The sequence below is a fragment of the Anarrhichthys ocellatus genome, unplaced genomic scaffold (genome assembly GCF_004355925.1).
Source record: "Anarrhichthys ocellatus isolate YVR2014 unplaced genomic scaffold, GSC_Weel_1.0 scaffold37, whole genome shotgun sequence".
Classification (NCBI taxonomy): Eukaryota; Metazoa; Chordata; class Actinopteri; order Perciformes; family Anarhichadidae; genus Anarrhichthys; species Anarrhichthys ocellatus.
Window position 1 is genome coordinate 434956 of NW_022280067.1, and position 11171 is coordinate 446126.

An 11171-nucleotide genomic window follows, 5' to 3' on the forward strand; every position below is an offset into this window, starting at 1 on the left:
GTGTCGGTAGAATAGATAAAGGGATTGTTTCATGAGCAATATGCCTCATAAAGATTTCAGTGAACTTTTGATTTCAGTGTTTCATTATTTGCCGCGTCTACTTTGTTCCGTGGGCTCCAACATTAGCGTCGCCATAAACCCAGGTAGGTGTGACGAGATTAACGACTCACCGCAACTCTGTTGACATGGAAATGTGACCTGTGTCTTTCACCTGAAACTGCAGCTCCGTGGTCGGAGGGGGTCAGCATTCTGTGTGGGCGGTTGTTGGTCCAGCAGTAAAATAAACATGCTTACAGGTTTATTGTAGTGTTGATCACCATGAGCACAAAACAACTAGACAAATGTGACAAGATTTGGAAGCACACTTGATTTTGTGGGCTTTCACTGTTCTTTCTAGAATCCACAATCTGTAAATAAAAACTAAACCTTGATTTTGATGATAAATCGGCCTCCAGTAAGCTTGTTTTGTGTGCTCTTGCATGGAAATTTTGTTTTTTGGGGGGGCTGCAAGAAACTTAATATAATTTATGTTATAGAGCATTCTATAAATTCAAGGATTCATTATCAAATCCAAGAAATGAGTAAGACAAATGCCCAAAACTAGTTTATAGAGCCCAATGTAACATCTTAAAACCCAACAGCCCAAAACCCCAGAATATTAAAATTACAGTAACATAAACGGATAAACAAATCCCCAAATGTAACTATTGGTTGATGAACAAAAATGGACAATTAATTGCGTATTGATTGACTACTTAATTATTACAGAAGTGGAGTGTTTTACCTCTAGATTTTTAATTTCAAACAAGAGGTTTCATGTTGAATTAGCAGAACTTTTTTTAAATTTTGCCCTTTCCCTCACTGCTATAAACTTCCACTTAAATTACAAAAATTTTAACCAAGTTCACTAAAGTGCAGTTATGGAGCTCTTGCACTAACCAGGCTGCTATTGCTGATAAATTATGAAGTATATTTTTGTGATATAGCCTAATTTCACTCACACAGGGTACCACATTTCATTTTTGGTTAATGTAGTTTTGTTTTAAACCCATGAACTAAATATGAACATATTCAGTTGCCCAAGAAGATAATTTTATTAACTGGGCCTTATGATTTGGGAGCTTCGCGTATTACAGTTCCAAAATGTAGCTTTTTGTTTGTCTTTTTATTAGCATTTATAAATATTAGCACGACAGCATTTGATCGATGCATTTTGACATAAACCGTCATAATACTACAACGTTATTTTTTCTTTAGCATGCCGTAGTATTGTTATTTTTTTTAGTAACTTAAATTCAGTGTTTTTATACGTTTTAATGGAAGCATCTGTCGTCTTTTGTCCCACAATAGAACGAGTAGCGGACCGGAAGAGGTGTTACATATTATCAAGCGCGTGTCTGACGTCACAAGCGTCCGGTATAAATACGGCTGCGTTCATCCGCCTCCACCATTTTGAGCTTAACACATCTTCTGACTAAATCCTACTTATTTCAACAATGACTGACCAGCTTTGCAAACTTTTTGTCGGCGGTCTAAACGTGGACACCGACGACGATGGCCTGCGGAAGCACTTCGAGCAGTACGGCTCCCTCACCGACTGCGTCGTCGTCGTGAACAAGCAGCTGCAGCGGTCCCGCTGTTTCGGCTTCGTGACCTACTCCTCGCCGGAGGAGGCTGACGCAGCAATGGCGGCTAGGCCTCACACCGTCGACGGCAACGCGGTCGAGGTGAAGCGGGCCGTGGCGCGAGAAGACGCCAACAAGCCCGAGGCCCTCGCCAAGGTGAAGAAGATCTTCGTCGGCGGCCTAAAGGACGACATCGAAGAGGAGCATCTGAGTGAGTACTTCTCACAGTATGGCGAAATCGAGAAGGCCGAAGTCATCTCGGAGAAGGAGACCGGAAAGAAGCGAGGCTTCGGCTTTGTTTACTTCACCGACCACGACGCGGCAGACAAAGCCGTCGTTGTGAAGTTCCACACGGTCAACGGACACAAGGTCGAAGTGAAGAAAGCCCTGACCAAGCAGGAGATGCAGGCGGCCGGCAGAACCGGCATGTCTCCGAGAGGCAGTAGGGGCGGTAGGGGCATGAGGGGAAATCAAAATGGCTACGGCAGGGAATACGGCGGAGGCTACAACTACGGAAATGGCGGAGGCTACAACGGTGGTGGAGGCGGCGGTGGCGGCTACGGTGGCTACGGAGCGCCATATGGCGGTGGTTACGCAGACCAGAGCAGTGGCTACGGAGGTGGAAACGGCTACAACGAGTTTGGCAGCGGCTACGGCCAGCATTCTTCTGGTTACGGTCCCATGAAAGGGCCTCCCTTCGGCGGCCAGAGGAGCGCTGCTCCCTACAACAGAGGTGGCGGCGGCGGAGGTGGCGGCGGCGGTTACCCACGTGGCGGCGGCGGTGGCTATGGTGGTGGCGGCTACTAACAGCGTCAAATCAACACAAATTTGCCCCTCCAGCCAGGATTTGGACGCCAAAAATCTAATCTAAGGGCAGAGATTACGGACACAGAGACAACCCCCTAATCACCAGACCTCAAAAACCCAAACAGGTAGGAAGGTCACTTCCCAGAAAAAACCTGATAATAACGAGCAGAAGTTTGCCGTTCAACTAGGACACATTTAAAAAAAAAAAAAATGAAGAATAAAAACACAGTGATCCCTTTTTTTTATTATGTAACGTTATACCCACGCAGACGCGTGTTAGCTGTCGTTTAGAGTTATGGATATTTTTTATTTGCGTTCACACGTTGTTTCTTTTTGCAAATTTCGATGTAGGATTGTTGCTGATTTTCCTAATATTTGCATTTTAAGCAATTAAAGGTTCGTTTTTTTGTTTTTTTTCTGGAGTAAACTTAGTGTGATTTTCAATGTATGAGGATGAGAAAGCATGTTTTTGTGGTAATGGATTTCATAGCTTTGTTATACTGATAAACAACTTGTATCTTACTTGGGGTCACAAAGGCGGGAACGTGATACTGCAGGATCCAGTTTCCTTGTTTCCTCTCCTCTTCCTCACTCATAGTGAATAGTTTCGATATATTGTTCATTTCTCATTTACCTGTAGCAATATCTAATGTATATTGTATACTTTCATGTCTGGAGAACACAACCTACTGTTAACAAAACACTTTTTGGTATGCTTATGTATGTTCATTTTAAATAAAACGTTATACCACTTAGCTTAGTTTACTTTACTTATTTAACCCAGGCTTCCTCAAGTTCATCCACAGGTTTATAAGTTACATGGCATCCCACAGTTTACCCCCTTACACTCAGGTGGGTGATAATCATTGTAGTCTACCCACAGCCATTGCATGTAGGCTTTGTAGGGTTTGAATTTGTTTTTAAACTTAATGTGGTTTGCTAATATTTCTTTACATATTGTTCCTTTGAATACATATTTATATGTGGACATATTTATCTTTGATTATTCCTACTTCCTATTAGGTGTTCTTACTCGTATTCCAGTATGCTTTCCCAGCCATAATAGCCGTAGCAGTTTGTTTGTAGGCTACATCAGGACCCTGTTGATTACCTGGGGTCGATTGTGATAGGAGTCTGAAATATCTCTTTAGGATATCCACATCCAGCAAACTAGGTATGTAAATCAACCTGTCTTCACTCTGTGTTGGTCAACAATGTATGGAATATATTGGTGCACAGGTGTGCCATTATTTAATCAAAAAAAAAAAAAAACAACGTAAGTGACACTATAATCATAGCTCAATGCGTCTTTAAATAGCTAATCTTAAAATATAAAAAACAAACTGGGGGGAGGGGCTACTTGATTTGGACTTTTAAGTGAACTTTTAAGTGGGTGGAAGGGGACCCCCAAATGTTGTTCCACCAGTAAATGAAACAATGGAACGAGTAAATTGGTGTCTCTTCCAATAAAAACGTTTCTCTGTCCACTTTCTCACTCTTGCTTCTCTCCCCATCTTCTCCAGGTTGCTACGGTAACCTGGGCACGAGGACATCACCCCCCCGAAAAAAACGATGGGGTGTGTCTCCACGCCGCCGGGGGTACCGGAGAGCGGCTGTGCCTTCTCCCCCTCAGGTGAAGTCCCAAGTTTTCACAAAGGATTGTCCCAGTGTGGTTTTTTTTAAATGCGTTTCAAAGAGTCTCGCGCTTTTATTCTGAAAAGGTTTTTATTTGATGGGTTTTATTCTGAGAAGCTTGTGACTTTTGATCACACAGTGCCCCCAGTGCAATAGATGACCAGCACTGACTAGTATGACGGACCTGTGACGAGACTTCGAGTGATATGAAGGATTTTATTAATGCGTGGTTGCAGGTTAAAGTATTCTGTATTAAACATTAATAACTTTATATGATTAAAAGTCTTCTGTTTTCATTATTTGATCTTTTATTATTGGATTTATTTTAAGGACAATTTGCACTTCTGGGCACTGTGGGTTTCAAAATGTATTATAAATAAAATGGTTGTATTTTTCAATATTGGGAATGCCTAAGTAGTGGAGGTAAATATAAATGGCTGAAAATGCATAAATACATGTTTAATTTGGCAACGTCACAGATATTTAGAGGTATTCTTTCCTCTTCTGTAGTACGGGTTAATGAAATGTGAAGGGCATTTACTACCATTCTGCATATGGCCCTACAAATCCAATATAACCAGATCCCGGAGGCTTAACACGTGCCCGTGTGAGGACTCGTTAAAAGACTAGAACACGTGATCTAAAGTCACGTGTTCACACGGCCCCATGTGTTTCTGTTCAGTAACTCAATCGGGAAGTAAAGGCCCTGATGTGCAAGATACTGCACGTAAACCTCAGGTTGGACTGCGTTAGCTCTGCCAATAAAACCAATTGTCAAACTATTTCTAGAATCCAACTTAACATTTTCATAAGTTCTGTTGGCTTAATGGATGTTTGCAGCAAGGTGCCAAGTACTGCTGTTCATTCCTCTGCAGCTTGATGCACAGTGCCTGTAAATGAACTGACTACATTACATGAGGCGTTGCAGAAAACCTGTAAGTTGGTCAGAAGTTGAGGCAACATGACCATTTATATCCTTTTAATGCGCATTTGCATTGAACAGGTCCTGTGAAATACAAGACGTTAGCCTCACTTTTTAAAATTACTGTTTTATTGTCCGATTAATCACCTTTTAGGAAGAGGTGCCTTTTTTTTTTTTTTTTTTTTTTTCCCTCCAGTTAAAAATTCAGAAGACGATGGCAGACCATTGATCTGGTTTACTGAGGTTTGCCTGCTGTCCAAATCGTTTAGCAATACTTTTGTTAAAGTGTGCTGCTAATTGAGCAGCACAGATCACTACTTATGCGCTAAACCAGATGAGAGCTCAACATTAGACTCTTGATGAACAAACGATACATCTGACAGAAAAATCTTGCTTCCTCTATTTAGCAACGGTGCCAAGACTGTAAGAACAGAACCAATCAGACATTTTAAAGTATATTTTACATCTTGGCTGGAAGGATATTTAATAAAAGCACAATCTTAACACAAGTCAATTACAGAAGTAATCTCTGTTTTTTTTAATTTGGAAGAAAGTGCTGAGCTGGTTCCTTTAACAAGTCCTGTCTGATGTACTGCGACAATTCAAGAGAGACGAGTTGATATTTTATGTAACAGAAATACGATGTACGTGATTCTTGACGTTGGCGACCGGAGTGTAAATTGTACTTTTGTTCTCTTACCTCTTTTTAGGATAATGGTGCTTGACGATTTCTGATCATCCCATAGGAAAAGGAAACCTCTGTTATGTTGGCCGTGCTTTTTATGAATCTACAATAAATTATATATTTTTATACACCAAGAGACTTGTTATGTTACTTCTTTACATTGAGGATAGTTTGGTTGAATGTCTCCCCTGATGATGCCCATCAGGATGAGGTTGTGAGCTGATGGTCACACCGATTATACGGATGAGGTTTGTGGAGGTGGTGACGCCAAAGATCTCAAGTTGGCGGATGTACTTGTTTCATTCAACCAGACTCCTAAAAGTTCTTCTGATTGGAGTGTTTCAGGACTTTGGAGTGCGATATATGTCCAATTCAATCCTTAAAGTGTTTGGTTATAAGTGACAGTTTTGGCTGGCCTGGGGTAAGACAAGTAAGGGATTTATAAAATTATTTTATGATGGGTGTCGCCTTCATGTGTCTCCCATTTACAGCCTCAATTACATGGCTTTTCCCCCCATATATATATGTACATATATGCACAATTATTTAGTTTAAAATGAGCCATGTGCAGTTTCCCTGTAGTGTTAAGTCACCAATTGGCATTGTGTGTATGATTGAGGTCTAACATATCTGTTAATGTGCTTTTCAAAGCCAGTTTAAAATCCTGCATTGTTTATATCAATGTTTACCAACTTGCCTTTTGTTGGCTCACCTGTAGGTCAGTGGAATAGTCTGAAACCATTAGCAGGAGACGGTATCTCAAATGAAACTGACCCCCACATAAAATAAACCTTGTTTGATAAGTCTGAAACTCCAGAGTACCTTTTTAAGTTTGTAGAATTTGACTTGGGAGTCAGACACAACTATAAGGAGCCCTTGCAGCATTGAATTTACAACAAATGAAAAGAACAAACTTGATCTGGTTAAGAGTTTAATAAGTTTTCCCCAAAGCGATACTGCAGCTTTCCCTGGAAACAAGTCTGTAATAAAAAATAAAAAAAAGCTGCAGAAACGACTAGTGGCAGCTAGTACTGTCTCAACAAGGGCGTGTTGCAACATGCATTAATCTTCATTGGAGAAGCCTTGCATAGTTTTTTCCAGCAGCATAGGGGGGAGGAGTCTGAGACAAATTTCACTTCATGTAAAAAGACCGACTTCAGTTTACCTAAACCATACACTAAGCCCTTTGAGGCTGAAGTGGGTCAGCACTATTTATATATATTTTAAATGCTGTTCACTCAACGTGTTGATGCTTCATTTTCTATTCATGTTAAGACCAGTGTGACTAAACTAATGAATTATTAAGAGGACGTTACGTTAACGTTGAAGCCCTCTGGTGCTCTTTACTTAACTTCCATTTGTTCCTTACAAGTGTTTTTTAAGGGAGTTTGGACTAATCCCAATCAAAGGTCTAAGGACAGAGCGTGCTGTATGCTGTTCGAGTCTGATTTGTGATATTTGACTATACAATTTGGATTGAATTGATGTGTCAGAGTAATCTCAGAGCTGATATGATCACAACAATATATTAACAAAGACAAGATTTGAAGACAGCCACTGAGTTGGACATGTTTAGCACATACAGTAGTATGAAGAATTTTGATTTTGTGAAGTATATAGTATTGCTAAGGGTAAAAGCCCTGTGTGACCTCTTTTCTCTTTTCTGAAGCAATACATAAATAGCTCGAGGACATGTTAACATTTGCACTGGAAAATGTCCTTTTTCAGCCTTTGTCGGCATGTAAATGAAATCAGCTGAAATGAAAACAATATATATAAAATAAAATGTTAGATTATGCCACTGTGTAGGTGACACACCAGCCTGTATATATTATAAACTATGTTTGAATACCCTTCAACTTGCATTTTTAATGGGTACTCTCAATTCAAAAATTATTATATTTTTCGTTATGTAGTAAAATGACGGTGTATTTAAAGAACATAGGGGATTTAACCATGATGGAAGCAGGATGGCTGTTTTAGTTAAGTATGCATCATCAATGCTGTGTTTTGTGGTGATACTATGTTTTGTGGTTGTACAGTACGAATGATATAAGAATAAGGTAATTAATCTGGATATTGCTTTTGTTAGTGTGCTTTGTATTGTACTGGAGCATAACAAGCGACCACAAAGGTTTAAAATCACGCTTCCCTTTCTCCTCAGACAATTAAACCTTAGATTTCCGACACCCCTTGAAGGCGGCAGCAGCACGATTCTCATGCGAGCCAATGAGAGCGGTGATTTTTTCAAGATGACCAATCAGCGACGGGTACGTCTTACGAAACGGCAATATTTGTCAAACGGCCCGCCCCTGACGTTGCTCATTGAAGAAGAAGACGGACGGGCATCAGCATACCATTCAACTGACGAGATTCGATCATGTCTACCAAACTTTGTAAGCTGTTCGTCGGCGGACTGAACGTGGAGACCACGGAAGATGGCGTACGCAAGTATTTCGAGCAGTTTGGCACGCTCAACGACTGCGTGGTGGTCATGAACCAGCAGCTCGGCCGGTCCCGCTGTTTCGGCTTTATCACCTACTCGACTCCGCAGGAGGCCGACGCAGCAATGGCGGCTAACCCACATGTCGTCGAAGGCCACGACGTGGAGCTGAAAAGGGCCATAGCGCGAGAAGACGCCAATAATCCGGATATCCTCGCCAACGTTAAGAAGATTTTCGTCGGCGGCGTGAAGGACCACATCGAGGCGGACCACCTCACCGAGTACTTCTCCCAGTTCGGCGTGGTGGAGAAGGCCGAGATCATCTCCGACAAGCAGACCGGCAGGAAGCGAGGCTTCGGCTTTGTCTTCTTCGAGGATAACGACTCCGCCACCAAGGCGGTGCTTACTAAGTACCACACCATCAGCGGGAACAAGGTGGAGGTGAAGAAGGCTCTCACCAAGCAGGAGATGTCTACCGGTGGCCGCGGGAGAGGTCGAGGCCGGGGGATGCAGAGCTATGGCGGCGGGAGAGGTGGCGGCTACGGAGGCGGCGGCGGCGGCGGCGGCTACGGCAGCAGCTATGGAGGCGGCTACGGCTATGGCGGGGGTTACAACGGCGGTGGCGGCGGCGCTGGTGGATACGGTGGATACGGAAGCTACGAGGAGGGAGGATACGACAACCAGATAGGGGGTGGCTACAGTAATGGTGACTTTGGGGATGGCTACGGACAGCAGCACTCCAGTTATGGTGCAGTGAAGACGGGCAACTATTCATACAGGAGCGGGGCTCCGTACAACAGAGGCGGCGGTGGTGGTGGAGGAGGCTACGGTGGCCGGGGAGGTGGCGGTGGTGGAGGTGGAGGATTCAGCGGTGGCTATTAGGGCCATTGCGGTGATCATGGGGGTAAATTCTGATTTACAGCGAACTTGAATTTACACACACACACACACACACACACATGCATATAACACACATGCCCGGGTGAGGGGTCTTTGTTGCAGTGCCCATCACCCACACGGAATGAATGAGACTGTCCTGGATCCCATCTGTCCTCTTATTCCACACATTATGGACTTTACTACTAAGAATTGGGAATTGTTGAATTGTACTTTTGTTATGTTGGGATGGGAGGAGGAAGGGGGGTGGGGGGGTACTTTCTTTGAAACCATTTGTAAAACAGTAATCAAATTTCAGTCACTGATTCTCAAATTGAGTTTGTTTTTGTCTTGCAAACCAGCCAGATGTTGTCTGTTATTTTTGCATCATGAACTCAGGGTTTTAAGTGATGTTGGTGGGAAGCATGGGACTCTGGGATCCTAGAACACAAATCGTGACAACGTTTTTTTTGGGGGAGGGAAGAAATGTCACGAGACTGTTTTTTGTTATCTGTAAATTTACATTTTTCCACCCGTCCCATTACAGGCTTTTTGTTTAGATTAAACTGTTTTTGAAATCCATGTGTTCAGTTCACCCTTATGTTTGATTCTGCTTTTATTAAAGTTTTTAATGTTTTGAAACTCTATCCGATCTCGCAGTCTTGATTCAAATCGTGTTGGGTTACATTTCAGCAGATGTGTTATCAAAACAGCAAAGAGTTTGATGCATTTGTATCCTCATTACTTGGATAATCTTTCGCCTTTTCTCTAACCTAGTGAAGATGGTTCATAAAGCCACCACCAGGAGGGAGTATTGCCTGTGAATGCACGCATGTCAATGCATGCAATCCTCGTTTCATCGGCCATTTTATACCGCATGGATTCACCAGTGTACCAGAAGCGGTAGTTTATAGCTGAGTTGTTCCTCTGAAAGCAGTTTTCTTTTAGAATAATACAAATGTTAACCTTTTGGAAAATAAGCAAATACTCGCCATTGAGGATTGTAATCCAAATATATTCTCCATTGCCCACGTGGGTGCAGTGATACATATACTGATTTGTATGTTTTTCAAAATAAAATATTTTTCTTATTTAAAATATCCTTGAATGTTGTGTTGCCTTTTGTGAAGTGGTTTAATTAAAGTACAGAGGGTCACAAAACAGCCTCATTTGGTTCACAATTGTTTCTGGACATTTTCCAAATCTCATCTACATTTAATATAGCTGGGATGTCTAACTACAGTCCATGATTAGTTTTAAAAGATGTAGGTTAGATTTAATATATCAATATAGATTAATAAAAGGTGCAGCGACAAGTAGCAGAGAGAGAAAAAGAGGTCTCACTGATATTTCTGGGTATGAAAACGTGGCTCTCTGGAGCAAGGCTTTGTTTTCAACTTTTTTAATCGGACCAAAGACTTCAACTGAATGTCATCACACTCCCAGATTGTATGTCTGATTTCTTCAAGGCAAAGACAGTTAATTTCCTTTTAGCACCTTTCAATGAATACATAAAGTGCTGTACACTATCAATAAATGGCATTATGACAACATGCTCTACAAGAGAAACAAAAGGGATTTTTTTTAAATAAATAAGCTAAGATGACATGAAACTTATATCAGGAGCCTTGATTATTAAAAGAGCTGAGATGAGGTAGAATAGAGGAATTTCACACCATCGGATAGTTAATCTATCAGTAACTAATATGTCTGCATTGAATGAATGAATGTCAATACAAATATATCACACAAAAAAAAGAACAGAGTCAGCGGCACAGACCTCACGTTGAGTTTGTTCCTGATATGCGGTGAATAAAAACTGAATGTGGCATATCAGAGAAGCTGTTGACATTAAAACACAGAGTGCTGTTAACTAAGAGAAGTGTTTTATTTCATTGATTCATTCAGAGGAAAGATCTGAGAACTGATCCACCTTCTTCATCTGTCTAACTAAGAGGAGAAAATGCCCAGAACAAACCATCAAATATATAAAACATTGTGCAACATCAAACCCTGTGGATGTGATTGAGACAAGTGGACAGTTGCTGTTCCAGGATGAACCTGTGAGGACTTCCCTGGTGGTCATGTTTTTTGTTGACACAATAAATCAATTGACAGAAAATTAAAAGGCAACTATATTGATAATTTATTAATCAAGTCATTCATCAAAAATGACAA

The 11171-nt window shown here is 41.5% G+C and overlaps 2 protein-coding genes across 2 annotated transcripts; both read left to right on the top strand.

Annotated features, from left to right (window-relative positions):
* Positions 1-1428: 1428 nt before the first annotated feature.
* On the top strand, positions 1429-3187 carry LOC116394079 (heterogeneous nuclear ribonucleoprotein A0-like). The gene has a single exon (XM_031866878.1). The coding sequence runs from the start codon at positions 1497-1499 to the stop codon at positions 2430-2432; it is 936 nt and encodes a 311-aa protein (XP_031722738.1). The 5' UTR covers positions 1429-1496; the 3' UTR covers positions 2433-3187.
* Positions 3188-3976: 789 nt separating this feature from the next.
* LOC116394078 (heterogeneous nuclear ribonucleoprotein A0-like) lies at positions 3977-10093 on the top strand. Its single transcript, XM_031866877.1, has 2 exons — positions 3977-4065; positions 7839-10093. Exon 2 carries the CDS (start codon positions 8055-8057, stop codon positions 8997-8999), a length of 945 nt encoding a protein of 314 aa, XP_031722737.1. The 5' UTR covers positions 3977-4065; positions 7839-8054; the 3' UTR covers positions 9000-10093.
* Positions 10094-11171: the final 1078 nt, after the last annotated feature.